Source organism: Trachurus trachurus (assembly GCF_905171665.1).
Source record: "Trachurus trachurus genome assembly, chromosome: 7".
Classification (NCBI taxonomy): domain Eukaryota; kingdom Metazoa; phylum Chordata; class Actinopteri; order Carangiformes; family Carangidae; genus Trachurus; species Trachurus trachurus.
The window spans coordinates 33,868,995-33,889,724 of record NC_139901.1 but is presented as its reverse complement, the minus strand read 5'-3'; the positions used below and the strand labels follow the sequence as shown (position 1 = coordinate 33,889,724).

Here is a 20,730-nt window from a genome sequence, read left to right as displayed (position 1 = left end):
ACTAATCTTAGCCAAATTCTTTATTCATAAAGCCAAATATCTCTCCCGTTTTCACATGCTTCCTAAATTAATTTCAACTTTATATTACATAGGCTACCGTAGGTCCCTAAAATTCATGGAGACCAAACTAGCCAAAGACCTCTATTCAGTGTCAAAAATGATGACTAATGATGAAGTCAACCTTTTAATTCTCATTAATTTACTTTACTTTAAGTGTATGTTCCTTCTTTTTCTCTCTGTTTATTTGGTGTTTGTTTATTTTATTTCATTCCCTCATATCTTATGTTTTGCATATGTTTTTTTTTTTTTTTTTTGAAACATGATTTAATATCTTCCCTTTAACCACTAGGGGGCATCCTCTTCGTCTGTGCCTCCTTGTTGTGTGGATTGATTCAATAAGAGACACTGCGATTTTATGTATCAATATGAAACGATCCATTATTATTAGCATCAGTTTATTCATCGTGTTAAACCGTGTTTAAAGGCAGTTCCTGTATAATTATAGATGGATGCAGCAGCACCGACCAACACAGACACACAGAACTTTGTGTGAACACCTGTATTCAGTTTCTGTATTCCCTGCACAGGTTATATTTCATGTTTTGTCCATAAATCAGTTCTGTAACAGAGTATTAATGTGACCTTTTAATGTCTTTTATTATCATAATGTTCCTGAACAGATGGGATGTATCAGTTGCACTTGCAGGCAGCAGGTGGCAGAGTTTACCTGCTGCCTCGCTCAGCTCAGTATCTGTCTGTAGGAATGTTCACTGCTTCAAATCTGAAAATACAACCATACTGTATGCCTCGTTTTTAAATTATGTTTATGCCGTTCCTTTCTGCATTATTTTATTGTTTTAGACATTGTAGGACATATTTTATCATATATTTCCTCTTTGTTTCATTTCTGTTGCACATTTCCTTTTCGGAGCACCCTGGCATTAGAATTTCCTTCAGGATGAATAAAGTTTTATCTAATCTAATCTAATCTAAAAAATATTTAAAATAAATATACCTCACTAACTAATATCGTTTTATTTATGCACATGTTTTGTGTTTTGGTGAGAAAACTGTATAGAAAACTGCATTGTGCTGTTTCCAGAGGTGAAACTTCATGTCTGAATTCAACACTTTAACACTAGTTTCTGGTTCTTTCCAACATAATCTAGTTCAGTGGTTCTCAACTGGTGGGTCGGGACCCGTTCTGGATGGGTCGTGGACAGCTGGTCAAAAAAGTAAATAATATTTAATGCACATCTGATGTTGGACATGTCTTTTATTTTGAAAAAGGCACGAGACACGTGAACACATGCAGTTGTAATGCTCCTCCTCACTTTCTTATTATTTGCTCCATTTGCTCTGAATGCAAAGATATCAGTTTCTTATTAATGTGGCCTGATGCAGTGAATCTTGTTTTGTTTTGTGGGTCTTTATTTTGTGCAATTTGATATTTATTCACTTTAGTGAACATGCTCTGAATGCAGAGATGCATTAGAAGTCAAATCTATCATTTTGTTGGTCACCATTTTGTGCAGTTTGATATTTTTTTATTCACTTCCGTACACGCAGTTGTCATGGTAACTCCTCAGTTTCATTCATGTGCTCTGAAATGAGTTTTTAAAGGCTTAAAAAAAAGAAATCTTAATGACCATGGGAACATGTGGAGCCCAGAGTGAGACTAGTGGAGAACCGCTGGTCTAGAGGAACAGCCTTCGTGTCGTCATCTTGAATCAGTGCTGCTATCTGTAATGATTTTATGGCCGTTTATCACCGTGAAGCAACATGTTGCAAGACGCTATCAGTGACCAGGCAGCACTGCCACGTTGGACCCACTTCTCTTTTCCTTTTTTTTTTTACCTCCAACATGTCTAATCTGATGTTGCTGTTGTTGTGTGATCCAACTTCCACTCATAATCACAGTTAATATAAAATATGACCTGAAGAAAATGTAAAAATAGATCTTGAGATTTATTAATTCATGTTCACATTGTAAGGCGAAAACATTTCCTGCGTTTGAAAGGCAGTTACAGGTCACAAGGCACAATTTATTCCATCAGTTAAACCAAATGACAAAAAGTACTAAACAAAAAATATAATATATATATTTTTAAAAACCAATACAACATAATATTATTGGGAAACTTCCTCAGTGTGTCTGCACGGGACTTTTACAAAGTGGCACCACAGAGCTTCACCAAGACGTCTTGGTGTCAAATTTCAACATGTTAACATTTGACGACTGTAAAATATGAATTTTCCAGCTTAAAAAAACAAAACCAAAACAATTTTTAGTCTTGTCACAGAATATTAATAAAGAGACTCCTCAAAACAGCTGAACTCATTCAAGGAATTTCCAGTTTTGATAATAGAAAAAAAAAAAAAAAACTTCTCTGAGTTCATGGTCGAAACCATTTTATCACTAATAAACATAAAACAAAAAAACAAAAATACTGTGCAACACTAGAGACATTGTAAGGCCTGCTGTAACATTCATAAAGTACTGACACGCTGCCACGCTAACAGGAAGTGATGTCACCCAATAACAAACTATATTTACAATAATGTACGACAGTTTTGCCTGGAAAGTTTCATCTCTTGTAGTTTTATTTTATTTTATTTTATTTTAAGGCTTTGGCCGAAGCGCGACGCTCGGCTGCAGCTGCATGAGAGAACTCAACAAAGAGACGTAGTAAATGTAAATTACATTCTATGTGTTTTTTTAGTTTAGCTACTTTTTTATAGTTTCAGTCCGGTTTACAGCTTCACCGCCGACTGCGTTTTAATAAACTTACATAGAAAACACACACTGCAAAAACTGAAATATCTTACCAATCTATCAAGAATATTCGTCTGATTTCTAGTCAAAACAAATCTCATTATATTTAAAATCGGACTCATCACATGAAAAGCAGCTTGTTTTTAAGACACATTTTACTTCTTTCAAGCATTTTTCACTTGAAATAAGTAGAAAAATCTGATCGTGGAGCTAAGTACAAAAAACCTGCTTTCACCGGCAGATTTTTCTACTTATTTCAAGAGAAAATTTGTTGGAAACAAGTGAAAATTGTCTGAAAACAAGTTCATTTTTAGGTGATGAGTCTTATTTTAAGTGGAAAGAGATTAGTTTTGACAAGAAATAAGACAGATATTCTTGGGAAGATGTTGACTTTTTGCAGTGCGACACCCTGGTTCTGGTTTAACATCATAAAAAATAACAGAACTAGAAAGTGAAGGAATGAGGACGGAGAGAGGCTCAGATGGCCTCCTGCTTGGTGATGGTGGGCTGAGGGATGGATGTGGGCTGCTTGGGCGCCGTGGCGATGACGCCCGCAGCCATTTTGTAATGTTCTGAGCTGGAGGCGGCGGGCGGAGAGGGGATCGGGGTTTCAGGAGTGGCTGAAGAACACAAAGAGAGAAACAGAGCAGCGTTAGCAGCCGTACATTTACACATCCTGTGCTATCCACCACTTTATTTCCCCATGATCCATTGCGTCACACCACAACGGAAGTCGGTTTTAGTAGCATTCTGGCTGTATTCTATGCGTGACCAATGTATGTACCCTTTTTCTTTTTTTTTTTTTTTTTTTGTTTGTTTCTCTCCTCTTCTAATTGTTATTGTTTTGTTTTTTTTATTACCGAATCGCCTGATTATTACCTTGTTTCATATCTATTTTTTGTCTAAAAACATTATTGTACTCTACTTGCTTGTCAATAAAGAGAAAAAACAAACAAACTAAGTAGCATTCTAGCGAGCGGCTAACTGGTAGCGTTAGCGGCTAACTGGTAGCGTTAGCCACCGGTGTAGGTACCAAATGTGGGGGCTCCGGGCTGCTAAAACCGTTTTGACTAAATCTGATGTTTGTTAAGTCTATAAAACTAATTATTGAACAAACATTACTATTTCTGTGTGCACGTTTTTGTAATTAGTCATGGTTATCGTAGCTGTTAGCTTAGCTGCTGCTGACAGCTAACAGCACCTAAGCTAACATCAGGACGTCAGCTGTTAAAACCCTCCCGTTGTGGGACACGACATGAAACTACTCCAGTTAGCTCAGTCATGTTGGAACTAGGATATCCGCTGGAGAAAATATTTTTTTCATGGACCGTTTATTGAGTTATTGTTTATTGACACTGCTAACGGCTAACAGCTAACAGTTAGCCCAGCTAATCTAAAATGTTTGTTCAACGATTCGTTTTATAGACTTCATAAACATCAGAGTAGTCACAACGGTGATACACTGCAAAAATTCAAAATCTTACCAAGAATATTTGTCTTATTTCTAGTCAAAATGTCATTTCTGGTCAAAATAAATCTAATTATACTTAAAATAAGACTCAACACATTAAAAAGCAGCTTGTTTTTAGACACTTTATACTTTTTTCAAGCAAATTTTCCACTTTAAATAAGTAGAAAAATCTGACAGTGGAGCAAGTTTTTCTTTCTTATTACAAGCACAAAAAACTTGCTTTCACTGGCAGATTTTTCTACTTATTTCAAGTGAAAATTAGTTTGAAACAAGTGAAAATGATCTAAAAACAAGTTCATTTTTAGGTGATGAGTCTTATTTAAAGTGGAAAGAGATTAGTTTTGACTAGAAATGAGACATTTTGACAAGAAATAAGACAAATATTCTTGGAAAGATTTTGAGTTTTTGCAGTGTATAGTGACGTGAAAATGTGACATAAAGCTAAAATCTCGTCCGTATTGTTCTCATTAAAATTACGTGATGATTATAAATAAAGTCACGGCCGATGTCTATCAACCAGTCAGCCTAACGGTGGAATGGAGCGTCATGGCGACACCCAGCATCATTCTCCGGAAAGTGGTGGATAACATGTCCTGGCTGCCTGGGACCAAACTGTTTTTTAAAGATAAAGGAATAATAAGCACTTTTGTGAAATTTCTCAGAGCATTAAACATGTTAAGAAAGAATAACAGAAGTTCCCTTTGACAAAATAAGCCAGATTAGTTCCCATGAAGAACTGAGAGGATTATACTCTGCAACTCGGCCACGTAGAGCCGAGAACTGAACTGTGTCAGCGCAACCACCACTAAACGTCTGCACACAACACAACACAACACAACACAACACAACACAACACAACACAACACAACACAACACAACACAACACACAACAACGTCTGTGCTACACATTGAAGGATGTTTCTGTAGTGTACTCTTTCTTTTTTTTTTAAATAATTATACATATAATAAGTTTAATAACTAATAATAAATTTGTAAAGGTCCATTTTTGAACAAATAAAAAACATTTGATTCATTTGTACACTCAGTTAATCAAAAAATAGATTTGCTGATTATATTTAATCATTATTATTACTTTTATTATTATTATTATGTATTCTTAGTTATTTACTATTACCCACTGGATCCTTGTATTAGGTTATTATTGCTGATTTGGTTACTAGTAATAGCATCTAACAACGTATTGACCATCATATGTTCACATGAGATGGTATGCTTTGTCTTCTATGCGTTTTTTTAACTAATAATACATTTGTAAAGGTCCATTTTTGAACAAATAAAAAACATTTGATTAATTTGTACACTCAATTAATCAAAAAATAGATTTGCTGCTATGGAAATTAGTATATCATTATTAGCACCAACACACATGAGCTTGGTTACTTGCTTTTTCTTTTTTTTGATTTTTTGATTTCTTTCTTCAGTTCATCCATCTCATATATATACACAAACCCACACACACCAAAAAAAACACATAGAAGACAAAGCATACCTTCTCATGTGAACATATAATGGTTAATACGTTGTTAGATGCTATTACTAGCAACCAAATCAGCAATAATAACCTAATACAAGTATCCAGTGGGTAATAGTAAATAACTAAGAATACATAATAATAATAATAATAATAAAAGTAATAATAATGATAAAGGAAAAAAAAACACCAACAGCTATTACACCAAATGTTTTGTTTGTGTGGTGCACTCACAGATCTGACTGCTGTGGATGGGCGTGGGCATGGAGCTGACGATGACGTTGGTGCTCAGGTGGTCCTGGACCAGGTGGGGGTGCAGCGAGTGAGGAGCGTGAGGAGCTTCGTTGGCCGAACCTGAAACACACACAGACAGACACACACACACACACACACACAGTCGTCATTTAAAAAGCAAAAGTAAATGGATAAAAAAAGTTAAAAAAAAATCTAGAAAAAAAGTGTGAAAAAAAACCTAAAAAAAAATTCAAAAAAGTGGTAAAAAATTCTTGAAAAAAGTGGTTAAAAAAAATTATCAAAAAAAGTAAAACAAAAACTTCTAAAAAAAAAAGTGGTAAAAAAATTCTAGAAAAAAGTGGTAAAAAAAAATTCTAAAAAAAAGTGGTAAAAGTGAGGTGTCCATTGATTATAGATCAGATCTAGGTTCTGTAATACTGTTATTACAACAGCTCAACATGAAAAGTACAGTAACAAAAAACTAAACAAACAAACAAAAAGGCATTTCAATTGGCATACAATTAAAAAGCAAAAGTAAATGGATAAAAAAAAGTAAAAAAAAAAAAAGATTCTAGAAAAAAATGGTGAAAAAAAACCTAATAAAAAAATAAAAAAAGTGGTAAAAAAAAATTCTAGAAAAAAGTGGCAAAAAAAATTATCAAAAAAAGTCAAACAAAAAATTCTAAAAAAAGTGGTAAAAAATTCTAGAAAAAGGTGGTACTGTAAAAGAAATTCTCAAAAAAGTAAAAAAAATAAATTCTAAAAAAAAAAGTGGTAAAGAATTCTAGAAAAAAGTGGTAAAAAAAATTCTAGAAAAAAGTGGTAAAAGTGAGGTGTCCATTGATTATAGATCAGATCTAGGTTCTATAATAATGTTATTACAACAGCTCGACATAAAGGGACAAGAAAAGTACAGTAGTAGACATGGTAACAAAAAACAAAACAGACTTAAGAGCATTTACATTTGCATACAATTAAAAAGCAAAAGCAAATGGATACAGGATATATAGTTGTAGAGATCCATTATATCTGAGGGAATTAAAGCCTAGTTTTAATATTAAGTTATCAGAGGAGCCGAGTGGTTGAAGGAGCTGTATAATTTAGATCTAGACTTTATATTAATACTGTGAAAGTCTCAGAGAGATACACACAGTATTCAGAAACTGAGCCTTAAAACCGCCGTCAGGACTTCCTGTCACTTTGTGATGTCACAACTAAGCCCAGCCCCCTCACCAATACCTGGACGACACCATCCAACTGTCTTCGTAACAAAAAGACACACCAAAAAACATCCAAATACCTCCATGCTGCTCGTATGTAATGTCCGTCTTGTATTGAAGCCCCGACATGAGAAATTGTTCCGAAAAAAATTAAATAAGTCTATATTTTAAGTTTGTTTGTAGAGGAAGCTTCTCGAAGCTTCCTTATTTCATTTTTTTCGGGACAATTTCTCATTTCGGGGCTTCAATACAAGAGGGACATTACATACGAGCAGCATGGAGGTATTTGGATGTTTTTTGGTGTGTCTTTTTGTTACGAAGACAGTTGGTATCCATTAGCAACCGTTATATGGACATGCACTGCTACGCCGAGACCCCCTGTAACTCAGAGAAGCCACGGAGGACTCTGAAACTTCTCCCAGCTCTTAGTCCACATGAGGGGGAGGAGATAATGAGGGACATTTGAATTTTGGGTGTTAAACTATCCCTTTAACAGCTTCAACAGAGTTTTTTATTGAGAACTCGTGCGGCGTCGGCGGCGCTCACCTCCCAGCAGCATCTCCTGCAGCAGGTTGTCGATCTTGGCCATGCCGAAGAGTTTGACGAACTGGATCTGCTCGATCATCTGCCAGGTGATGCTCTGCAGCGTGGGCAGCAGCAGCAGCAGCTCGCCGAAGCGGCCGCGCGAGTCGTACTGCCGGTCGTTGATGTAGTCCTCCAGGCTGACCTGCACCTGGTAGCGCATCCGCTTGATCTTCACCGGGTCACTCAGACCTTTCGCATCTGGGGACAAACAGAAAGCTGCAGTGTTTACAGAAGAACAAAAAAGAAAAGAGAGAGAGAGAGAGAGGTCTGTAAATGAGTTGTAACTGTAGACCAGTGGCGGCTGGTGACTGAAAAAATTGGGGAGGACAGGAGGAACACCAGTCCACGGCGTCATGTTATGTTATACTAGTTGACTACTTATCCCTACTTTCTTATAGGCCTATTCAATGAAAATGAACAATGGCTGTGTCCGAAATCACCCCTTACTCTCTATCTAGTGACCAGGCCATTTTGTAGTGGTGTCTGAATGTTTAGTGATTATTAATGTTCACTATAGTGCACTGAATGAAATGTAGTGAACATCCTATGGTCACTAACCGGAGCAAGATATCCCATCATGCATTGCGGCCACGGATGGCCGTTACCACAGCGACCCAGAGCGACCGGTGTAGCTACCAAATAAATGAAGTAGTGACCGGTGTAGCTACCAAATAAATGCAGTAGTGACCGGTGTAGCTACCAAATAAATGCAGTAGTGACCGGTGTAGCTACCAAATAAATGAAGTAGCGACCGGTGTAGCTACCAAATAAATGCAGTAGTGACCGGTGTAGCTACCAAATAAATGAAGTAGTGACCGGTGTAGCTACCAAATAAATGCAGTAGTGACCGGTGTAGCTACCAAATAAATGCAGTAGTGACCGGTGTAGCTACCAAATAAATGAAGTAGTGACCGGTGTAGCTACCAAATAAATGAAGTAGTGACCGGTGTAGCTACCAAATAAATGCAGTAGTGACCGGTGTAGCTACCAAATAAATGCAGTAGTGACCGGTGTAGCTACCAAATAAATGAAGTAGTGACCGGTGTAGCTACCAAATAAATGCAGTAGTGACCGGTGTAGCTACCAAATAAATGAAGTAGTGACCGGTGTAGCTACCAAATACATGGTTGTATCCATGGTACCTACAACGGCCGTTACGATCGTGGTTGAACGTTTTAATTACGCGACGTAATACGTCATTAACTGTGCGGCGGAGTAGTGTCTGAAAGTGTTTTTTTATTTGACCAGTGAGTCACTATATTGAATTCACTATATAGTGAGTAAGGAGGAGGGAGGAGGGGATGAGGGGATGAGGGTGTTTGCTCACCGGGGTCGAAGAAGACGATGGCCTTGAGGCAGGCGTACTCGTTGTCGTCGATCTGCAGCTCCTGGAAGGGAAGCACCAGCTCGTCCAGGATGCGAATGGCCACGCGGCCCACCTCCAGCTCGGGGCAGTTCCTGGGAATGATGTAGTCGTTCCCTGGAGGAGGAGGAGGAGGAGGAGGAGGAGAGATCGGGATGAATGATGAGAGGATGTAAACCTGCACTGCAAAAACCCCAAATCTTTCTAAGAATATTTGTCTTATTTCTTGTCAAAATGTCTCATTTCTAGTCAAAACTAATCTCTTTCCACTTAAAATAAGACTCATCACCTAAAAATGAACTTGTTTTTAGATCATTTTCACTTGTTTCAAACAAATTTACACTTGAAATAAGTAGAAAAATCTGCCAGTGAAAGCAAGTTTTTTGTGCTTGTAATAACAAAGAAAAACTTGCTCCACTATCAGATTTTTCTACTTATTTCAAGTGAAAATCTGCTTTAAAGAAGTAAAAAGTGTCTAAAAACAAGCTGCTTTTTAATGTGATGAGTCTTATTTTAAGCATAATGAGACTGTTTCGACTAGAAATAAGACAAATGTTCTTGGTAAGATTTTGATTACCAAGAACATTTTAAAACTATCCATGTTTCTTTGTTGTGTAACATCATTCTGAAGGGCATTCCACTCCTTCATAGCTCTGTATAATACTGTACGTTGAGAAATCGCCCTGGGTCAAATAAAATAAGCTCCAGCAGCGTGTCCAGTGGAGTAATTACAGTTTGTATGAGTGTTAACAACTACACTGATGTGGTGAAACACTTGTGCATGTGAGTGTTGAGTTTTACCTAACAGCAGGATGTCTTTGTACAGCATGGACCTCTTCGCCGCGCCGAGCAGCAGATGCTCTCCGGCGTGAGCTCGCAGCAGCGCCACCTGCAACACACAAACACATGTAACAGGGTTTATACAGGAATCTTGAAGTTAATTTAAACACCTTTTTAAGACTTTTTCAAGACCTTCTCAATATTTTTTAACACCTCACCGCCGCTTCAAGCTGTAACCATTTACATCAGTGACACTTTTAACTTAACAGTTCTAGTTTGTGATAAAGACTATAGACCACTATGATGCAACAGGAATCAAAATAGGCTGGGATAATAAATAGAAGGCAAAGTTTATAATAAAAAAAACAAAAAAACATTGCTCCACTCTCAAAAAAACAAAACAACAATCTTCTTTTTCTTTTTTATGTACCGGTTCATCTTTGTTTTTTAATAAAATGAATAAATTCACACACTTTTACAATGTTTTTTAGGACTCAAACTCTTGGACAGCTAATTCAGAAAAAATACCTTCAAAATTTAAGACTTTATAAAGTCGTGAAAAGACTTTTTAATACTTTTTAAGGGTCTTAATTTTCCCAAAATTGATTTATCACCTTTTAATACTTTTCAAGACCCCGCGGATACCCTGTGTAACATGAAACCTCACAGCTTCACAGCTTCAGAGCTTCAGAGATTCAGACCACACTGCAAAAACTCAACATCTTTCCAAGAATATTTGTCTTATTTCTTGTCAAAATGTCTCATTTCTAGTCAAAACTAATCTCTTTCCACTTAAAATAAGACTCATCACTTAAAAATTAACTTGTTTTTAGATCATTTTCACTTGTTTCAAACAAATTTTCACTTGAAATAAGTAGAAAAATCTGCCAGTGAAAGCAAGTTTTTTGTGCTTGTAATAAGAAAGAAAAACTTGCTCCACTATCAGATTTTTCTACTTATTTCAAGTGAAAATCTGCTTGAAAGAAGTAAAAAGTGTCTAAAAACAAGCTGCTTTTTAATGTGATGAGTCTTATTTTAAGTGCAATGAGATTTGTTTTGACTAGAAATAAGACAAATATTCTTGGTAAGATATTTGAGTTTTTGCAGTGCATGAGAAAGAAGTCGAGAGGAAGACACTGATACAACATCAGCAAATGAGTGACCAAGGCCTGGTGATCACACTGTTAATGATTCTGCACTTTATTTTCCGAGGAGGGATGTGAGTTTGGAACGAGCTCATCATATTTAACTCAGGATTAAAAATACATTAACCACCGCGGTTGAACAGTTAGAGGCCCGAGTCATTACAAACATGTCGATTCATAGAGTCAGAGACCGTCTCTTAGGGTTTTCCTGTAGTTGGGACATATTCAAGAGAGTCTGCAGCTGGTTGATGTGTGACCAGAGAGAATCACATACACAAGCATACAGTACATACAATTGAGGAGGAAAGTGCAAGGACAGTGCAACATTGAGATCAGGTAAGATAAAGTACCAAAATATAATAAATACATGAGAGGGCAATATACGTAAAAACACATTGTCAACAACAACAGTACTAAAAACTACAGCTTCAGGCCAGCTGAGCATTCAACAGACTAATGGCAGAAGGCACAAAGACCTTGAATAACGACTGGTCTTCCTGAGAGGCTGCATGTAGCGTCGCCCTGACGGCATCAAGATAAACTCACCGGCCAGAATATGATTATGATTATTAATGATGCTGCTGCCTTTTGCTTTGTGAGACCCGTCTTTCCCAAAGGGAGTTCAAGTCAGTGAGTTGGGTGCCAGTCATTTTCGAGCAGACTTTCACAATGTTATTTAAACTCAAAATCTTTCCAAGAATATTTGTCTTATTTCTTGTCAAAATGTCTAATTTCTAGTCAAAACTAATCTCTTTCTTCTTAAAATAAGACTCATCACCTAAAAATTAACTTGTTTTTAGATCATTTTCACTTGTTTCAAACTAATTTTCAATTGAAATAAGTAGAAAAATCTGCCAGTGAAAGTGAAAGTTTTTTGTGTTTGTAATAAGAAAGAAAAACTTGCTCCACTATCAGATTTTTCTACTTATTTCAAGTGAAAATCTGCTTGAAAGAAGTAAAAAGTGTCTAAAAACAAGCTGTGTTTGCCTTGTGTTTCCCTGTGTGTGTGTGTGTGTGTGTGTGTGTGTGTGTGTGTGTGTGTGTGTGTGTGTGTGTGTGTGTGTGTGTGTGTGTGTGTGTGTGTGTGTGTGTGTGTGTGTGTGTGTGTCTCACCTGGTCGTCCAGCGGCAGGTCACAGAAGGCTGGGATGTACTTGGCCCACTCCACCAGCACCAACAGCTGCTGCTTCATGGACTCACACACGTCTGTGATGGCGGCGATCTTCTTGGTCCGGATGTCGCCGTTCAGGATCGGAGTGGGAGACGTGATCTGAGCCGGACCAGACAGATGTGTGAGACAGATGTTTGTGTGCGACAGATGTTTGTGTGCGTTCTTAAACACAGGCGATTAATGATGAGGACGATTTAGAGCAGTGGTTCTCAAACTACAGTATTTCACATCAAGGACCACACGAACCCCCATTGGATAAAATTTTGAAACAAACACCAGAAATAGACAAATATTCGTTCTGAGACTGAAGAACGTTACTTTTTTAGTCAAATTAGGGCCAATGGCGTTAATTTGTGGAAATAAAAAAAGTGGTAAAAAAAAATTCTCAAAAAAAAAAAAAATCTAAAAAAGTGGTAAAAAAAAAATTCTCAAAAAAAATAAAATAAAATTTCTAGAAAAAAAGTGGTAAAAATTTCTCAAAAATAAAGTACAAAATAAAATTTCTAAAAAAAGTGGTAAAAAAAAATGATCCCCCCCAAAAAAAGTGGTAAAACAATTCTCAAAAAAAAAAAACAGTTTAAAATTTCTAGAAAAAAAGTGATAAAAATTTCTCCAAAAAAGTGGTAAAAATTTCTCAAAAATAAAGTAAAAAACAAAATTTCTAAAAGAAAGTGGTAAAAAAAAATTACCCCCCCCAAAAAAGTGGTGAAAAATTAAAGTGGTAAAAAAATTCTCAAAAAAAAAAAAGTTAAAAAATTCTAGAAAAAAGTGGTAAAATTTCAATAAAAAGTTGGGGACCCTTGGACCCTCTCCAGGACCCCTGGGGGTCCTCGGACTCTACTTTGAGAACCAGTGGTTTAGAGGATGAACATGAAGATGTAGACGAAGATGAAGATGAAGATGAAGATGAAGATGAAGATGAAGAAGATGAAGATGAAGATGAAGATGAAGAAGATGAAGATGAAGATGAAGATGAAGAAGATAATGAAGATGAAGATGAAGATGATGAAGAGCAGCACCTGTCTGGACAGCACGTCAGCCTGGATGAGAGCGTTGATGGACGGTAAGCTGCTGTCTTCGTAGCTGGACCTCCTGGTGCTGATTCTGTCTCTCTCGTTCTGCACGGCTGAAAAACAACAACACAACAACACGTTTGTCTTCACTCAGTGTTTTACAACAACAAAGAACAGTTTTCATTCAGTAAAGTCGATTTAAAATGCAGGAGAACAATTCAAAGGGTCATATTTCCTCCTCCATCATCGTCATCATCGTGGTCGTTGTTGCAGAACTCGGCCGCGGCGTCGCCTCGGTGTCAGACAGAGAAATAGTCTACTTGCCAACAATGAGTACCCAGAAATGTTGAGTACCCCAAAGTTTTATGTTAGAAATAGATAGTATGGGTCCCCAGTATTCAGAAACTGCCGGATGCTAACTTATATATATATATATATTATAGTATTGGGAAATTAGCAAAATTGACACAATTAGCAATTTGCATGTTCTCCCCGTGCATGCGTGGGTTCTCTCCGGGTACTCCGGCTTCCTCCCACAGACCAAAGACATGCAGGTTAATTGGCGACTCTAAATTGTCCGTAGGTGTGAATGAGAGTGTGAATGGTTGTCTGTCTATATACAGTATGTTGGCCCTGCGATAGACTGGCGACCTGTCCAGGGTGTACCCCGCCTCTCGCCCAAAGTCAGCTGAGATAGGCTCCAGCTCACCCGTGACCCTAGTGCAGGATAAGCGGTATAGAAAATGAATGAATGAATGAATGAACGACACAATTAGCATAAATTAGCATAATGGCCTATATGGGCAATATTTCAACAAAATTTACTTGGCTGATCTGGGCAATATTGGAGTGGTTTAAGGGGTTATTGATGATGCTGAATCCATTTCTGACACCAGATTTTGAAATCCATCAAAATCGGCCCACTGGCGGTTAAAATCTGGTCACTTCCGGTTTAGACAGCCATTTTGAATTTTGAAAATGTCAGAAATGGATTCAGCATCATCAATAACCCCTAAAACCACTCCAATATTGCCCAGATCAGCCAAGTCAATTTTGTTGAAATATTGCCCATATAGGCAATTATGGTAATTTATGCTAATTATGTCTGTTATGCTAATTGCCCAATATTTATAAGTTAGCATCTGGCAGTTTCTGAATACTGGGGACCCATACTATCTATTTCTAACATAAAACTTTGGGGTACTCAACATTTCCGGGTTCGTAGTAGACTAAAACCCTCCTGAGGTGTTTTATCAGTATACGACTGTTATTGCTGGGAAGTGTTTGCTCAGCAGAAGCCGCTCAGAGACTCAGCGCTGCAGAGTGAACATTAACTCCCCGGTGTCGCAACACGTCAGGACGAGCAGCGCTGCGCCGCCGCTGCAGCGTGGACGGGTCAGATCAGACCGGCGCTGCTGAGATTTACAGAGAAAGTCGAGTTGTAGACGAACTCTCACCTTCTTTCTTCATGCCGGCCCTGAAGCACTTCTTCAGTCTGCAGTATCTGCACTGGTTCCTCTTGTCCTTGTCCACGATGCACTGTCTGTTGAACCTGAGACACGGGAAGACCATGGTCACAGAGTTGAATGAATGAATGAAGACGTTCATGTTTCACCTATTATTACTTTATTTATTACTATCAATACTATGAATAACCATGCTGCTATGAGCACTTTGCACTTTGCCTACCTCACACATGTTGTTGTCTAAGTGTTGTCCATTGTCATTCTGTATCTGTTTATGCCTCATCTTTGTATAGTAGCTTGTATTCTGTGTATTTTATCACTTGTACGTTATGTGTAGGGACTACAGATGGAAATTAGCTGAGAGCTAAATCTGCTGCAACCATCTTTTCATTGTTTCTTTTAAATGATTAATGTAATTGCACATTGTCCCTTAATAAAAGAATAAACTAAACTAAACTAAAGCAATTAATCAATGTATAGATGAACGACTCAACTGAAACTCATTAACAACCGGTTTGATGACTGAAACCTGTCTCTTCTTTGTCATATGTGATAATAAGCTGCATGTTTCTGGATTTTGCATCGTTATAAACGGTGTTTTATTCTGCATGGACTAAAACATGAGTCGTCTAATCAAGACAACGATCTGTAGTAGGGTTGGGCGGTATGACGGTAATACCGTATGCTGCAGGTGTTTAAAAATAGCAACGGTATCAGTTTCAATACCCTCATGAAAAAATGCAATGCACTTATACAGGAGATAAGGATTAAATATTAAATAAAAGTCATTTAATGCCTAAAATTGATTATATGTCCAGTAGCACTTATGTGTGGCTGAATTTTCAGTTAGTTTAATATGTTTTAGCCGACTTTTACCCCCCTGCATCTGACCCCTTCAAATTAAAAGCCCTATAGACTTTCATAAACAGTTCAGTCATTGATTTTGACTTAATTTTGACCAATTGACCAATGAGATTTTGGTCTGTTTGACTATTTGGGGGGAAGCCCTAGTATTCAGTTTCTAAACGGTGAAGACACAAGCCAACAGTTTGGTAACGCCACCTGAGGCTTATACATCATCATTTGTGTCCCGTTCCATCAAAATGAGTCGGAAGTCGCAACGTTCTATTTTTAGATAATCAGCTGATAACATGGAAAACCCATAGAAAATCAAAAAAAAATTTTTTACCCTAATTTCAAAGCAATGACATTCAAAAACCATCTCCCAAAGTTTCACAGTCCAGATAATTGAGAAAAGGCACGTAAATGATGATTAAAGTCGACTTGCAACTTAAACTCTCTGACAATGAGCGCTGCTTCGGTGCAAAACATGAAATATCTTCTGAACCGTTCATGATAGAGACGAGCTGTAAACTGCATCTGAATCGCGGGATTCTCCGCTTTCCGACGGTCATTGAATGGTGCCTCTATGACAACAAGGGACGGGTACAGAACATAGACTGTAAAAAGAATGGACGTAGCGTCCGTGACGTCACCCATTGGTTTGGGGGAGTCTGTTTTGTGCCGCTACTACGGGGGTTAGAACCGCGCCATGTTGGATTCTACTTGCCATATTTGGAGCGGTGCGGCCGTTGGCCGGCCGAGAGCCCGCCCACTGGCCTCGTAGCAGCGGTCGCCGGACCTGTCACTCAACGGTTCTGCGCCCTGATTGGCCAGAACTTTAACCCTAATAACAGTAAAACGGTAGAGTTAAAAAAAATTCACCCCCCTCAGAGTGTGTGCGGGGGTAGAAACTATCGATTGAGACCAAAAAAATAAAATGTACCAGGCTGTAAATATGTTTTTTTAAGCTGTAAAATCGGCTATTTTAACATGGGGCTCAATTGGAGTTGCTCCCTTCTGGAGCCAGCCCCCAGCGACAGCCGAGGGGATTGTAGCTTTTTGAATGCGGAAGTGAGCTTCACTTCTCAGACCGACAACTGCCCCCTTGGTACAGAAACAGATGCTAAACCAAGTAGCATCGACGCTAACAGAGCGTAGCATCGATGCTAAACTGAACGTAGCATCGATGCTAATCCGAACGTACACGCTTGCACATGTTTTACAAAATGTCAACAAAACATGACAACTTCTGAACCGTTTATGATGGAGACGAGCTGTAAAAAGCATCTGAATTATGAGATTCTCTGCTTTCCGAGGGTCATTGAATGGTGCCTCTATGACAACAGTGGTACAGAAACAGATGCCAGAGTCACTGGCAAAAACTTTAACTGCTATTTTCTCAGGTTTTAGAACGGAATGAGAGAGTAGGAGATCGTAATTCAAATGGCCACATCTCGAAAACCATCAAATGTATGACTTTGACTACGGTATCATTTTAAAGCTTATTTTCTAATCTTTCCATTAATACCAAAATCTCAACTTTAATAATAATAATAATAATAATAATAATAATAATAAATTTAATTTGTAATGCACTTTTCATCGGCACGATCTCAAAGTGCTACTTTGAAATTTGGGTCACTGTGACTCATTTTAATGGATCGGGTCACATTTTTAATTAGTCACGGTAATACCGTATACCGCGGTAAAATATGGAGGAAGTTTGAAGGTATCAAAATTTGGACACATTAGGCCCAAGCCTAATCTGTAGATGAACTGATCGTCCATCAGCATCCTGTAGACAATGATTGACTACGACTCGTCGTTCTTGCTCCTCACCTGCAGGAGTACATGTGGTTCTTGCGGACGCTGCGTCTGAAGAATCCCTTGCAGCCGTCGCAGCTCGAGGCGCCGTAGTGTTTCCCCGTGGCTCGGTCTCCGCAGATGGCGCACAGGCTGCCGGCGGCCAGGTGGCCCGCCGCGTTCATGGTGGCGCTCTCCGCCGGCGACGAATCTGACCAGAGAAACATCATTTTATTATTATTATTAGTGTTTTAAGACTTTATGAAACGTGCAGCAGCGGAGAGAGAAGCTCAGGTCGATGATGAGAGGAGGATGGAGGTGTGAACACAGTGAGTGAGTGAGTGTATTTGTATTTATGATTTATTTGCACCATAATAAAAGACAATTACAAAAAACAGAAATGAAACAAGAATAGTAAGTGCGGGAGAGGTTAAAAAACCCTTCATGGGCTTATAAAAAGCACCTCCCCAAGAAATATAGGCCTACATACACACTAAAAAATGTTGGGTTATCTCTGTAACCCAATTTCTGAGTTATTGGTGTTGGGTTAAATTTTTGGGTTATTTTTCCAGAGTGTAACACATTTTCAGGGTTATAGGCTATGAATTTAACCCAATTCCTGGGTTGTTCAAGTAATTGGGTTATTTTTCAGTGAGTAACCCATTCATTGGGTTAAGGGTGTAAAAATAACTAGCATAACCCAACTCTTGGGTTGAATATTCAACCCAAAAGTTGGGTCAAAAAGAACAACCCAACCTGTTGGGTTAAAATAACCCAAAAAAGGGGTTTGTCCTTATTTGAACCAGCAGTTGGGTTGTAATTGGGTTATTTTTTAACCCAACTGTTTTTAGTGTGTAGATTCAGAAGATAAATCAACAACAAGTAACAAAAAAGAAAGCAATACAAGTGCCATGTTATAGCACACACTCAAAGAAGTCAGAAATAAAAACATGGGTATGTATGAATATAAAATAATTGTATTTGACTGAGTGAGTGTATGAGCATGTAAAGAGATAATGATCCAATGACAAATATACTGGAAAAGAAACTATTAGGAACTTTGATTTAACAGGTTTAAGCTTTCAGTCTGAACTTAAAAGTGTTGAGGGATGAAGATAATTTAACTACATGAAGATGAGAATAACAAAGTGTGGAGCCTCTGGAAGCAAAAGAAAACTGAGTGTGTGTAGTGATTAGATTGACGAGGCTTTGATTATCTGTGAGAGCTAATCACTGAGACAGTTTCTCTCTCTCTCCTCGTCGATCAATCACAGCGTGAGTCAGGACACATGATCCAGCAGCCGGATGACTCACTGCACTGCAAAAACTCTACATCTCTCCAAGAATATTTGTCTTATTTCTTGTCAAAATGTCTCATTTCTAGTCAAAACTAATCTCTTTTCACTTAGAATAAGACTCATCACCTAAAAATTAACTTGTTTTTAGATCATTTTCACTTGTTTCAAACTAATTTTTACTTGAAATAAGTAGAAAAATCTGCCAGTGAAAGCAAGTTTTTTTTGTGTGTTTGAAATAAGGAAGAAAAACTTGCTCCACTATCAGATTTTTCTACTTATTTCAAGTGAAAATCTGCTTGAAAGAAGTAAAAAAGTGTCTAAAAACAAGCTGCTTTTTAATGTGATGAGTCTTTTTTTAGGTATAATGATATCTGTTTTGACTAGAAATGACATTTTTGACTAGAAATAAGACAAATATTCTTGGTAAGATTTTAAGTTTTTGCAGTGCAGCTCTCATATTATTACACACACACACACACACAAAAAAAAGTGAGAGGTTGAGTGGTGGCGAGTTCGAGTTCGTGTGAGTGAGTGGGAATTTTAGAAGCAGGAGCCGAGCCGTCGTCATGGGAGAGTGGAAAACCAAACGTGAACTCATCTTCCTCTTCTTCTTCAACACGTCAGGACGGTGGGAACCGACCGTTGGAGCGGCGGCGACGTGAAACTGATACAACACCGCTACACCGTCACCGTCACCGCTGCTGCTGCTGCTTCGTCACCAACCGGTTGTTTAGGGCCACAGCCGTTAGGTGGGGGGCCACATGATCAGAAAGGTACCGGGGTTCATCAAGTCATTTAAACATCCTGAGGTCTGCACGTGCAGCTATGAGCTTTATATGTAATGTGAAGTCAATATTCAGCTTCTTTTATCTCACATTTGAGACATTTGGTGAAAATAGAACGGCAGAATGACAACATTTGTGCTCAAAAAGCAATCTTACAAAATGTCATTTTAGACTTGTTTTCTACACTTCTCTATTACTGTATTCATATCCTATTTCAAGCACCAAAACAGTTCATTCTCATGACTGAAGGAGTGTTTTCACAAGGGATTGGACATTTTTCAAAAAGCAGACCTCAAATTTCCAGCATTTGTCCTAAATTATTTCTTTCTACAGTGTTGTAGGACAAACTGGCCTCAGTGTGCTTACAGCGGAGGTTCTAATATTTAGACATAAAACACTTGAGTATTGTTACATCTGCAAGTATCTTAAAAAGATACATTTAAGAAAATATGTAAAAGTTGAGAAAATGGCCTCAAACCTCAGAGGGATAAACACGTCTGTATTCAGTTTTAACCAGTGATTTGGTGTTTGTCTTAGAGTGCAGGGCCACAAACAAAAACCTTGTTTAGGGGGCCACCAACATGCTAGGATGAACATCAACCGGCTGCGACCAGAGGAGGTTAATATAACTTTGACCTGAGCAGCAGGAAAATAAATCAAACCCTCTTAATGTTTGACCACCAGAAGACGGAGGACGGAGGAGATAAAGCTGCTGCACGGCGGCGATGATGAGGAGTCTCAGAGAGCAGCAGCACCCACGTTTTAAATCAGTAAAAGTCTCAAAGTTCAGAGTCAGCACTGCAAACACACACACACACTTACACACATACACACAGACACACACTTACACACACTCCCTCAGGTGTGAGACTGACTCACCTGTGCCGAGCGGCAGCACCTGCATGTTCTCGAACTCCAGCGTGGTGTACGCCGGGTCCAGAGCCTCGCTGTAGTCGGCCATGTCCATGTCTGCAGCTCTAACTCACTCTAACTAACACACTCTACACTGACCAAGAGACCACAGACCTGTCCAAGAAGCTCCCGGCCCCCCCACCCCATCCCTACACACCCCCTCCTCCTCCTCCTCCTCCTCCTTTAGCTCCGCCCACTCCTCAGGTGTCTGTGTGACTGACAGCTCAGCTCCTCCTCCTCCTCCTCCTCCTCCTCCTCCTCCTCTCTGCTGGTTGATGTTTAACTCGTCCTCCTCCTCTCTGGTGAATCACTGGCCTGTGTGTCTTTAGGAGCAGATAGCAGCTCAGCTTTGATATCCGACTGCTGCTGCTGCT

The 20,730-nt window shown here is 38.5% G+C and overlaps 1 protein-coding gene across 4 annotated transcripts in view; it reads right to left on the bottom strand.

Annotated features, from left to right (window-relative positions):
* Positions 1-3,177: 3,177 nt before the first annotated feature.
* The window catches only part of hnf4a (hepatocyte nuclear factor 4, alpha), a 39,349-nt gene continuing 21,796 nt past the window's right edge, over positions 3,178-20,730 (bottom strand). The window contains exons 1-10 of one of the 4 annotated variants that reach the window (XM_083975335.1): positions 20,324-20,473; positions 17,398-17,572; positions 14,707-14,801; positions 13,256-13,362; positions 12,180-12,335; positions 9,943-10,030; positions 9,106-9,258; positions 7,740-7,994; positions 5,974-6,093; positions 3,178-3,396 (exon numbers count right to left, since the gene is read on the bottom strand). In XM_083975335.1, coding sequence (XP_083831461.1) covers positions 3,254-3,396; positions 5,974-6,093; positions 7,740-7,994; positions 9,106-9,258; positions 9,943-10,030; positions 12,180-12,335; positions 13,256-13,362; positions 14,707-14,801; positions 17,398-17,572; positions 20,324-20,411 — 1,380 coding nt within the window. In that variant the 5' untranslated portion in view covers positions 20,412-20,473 and the 3' untranslated portion in view covers positions 3,178-3,253. Of the gene's footprint in view, positions 3,397-5,973; positions 6,094-7,739; positions 7,995-9,105; positions 9,259-9,942; positions 10,031-12,179; positions 12,336-13,255; positions 13,363-14,706; positions 14,802-17,397; positions 17,573-20,323; positions 20,474-20,730 lie in introns of those variants that run through there. The other 3 variants (XM_083975336.1, XM_083975333.1, XM_083975334.1) reach the window with 3 other exon arrangements.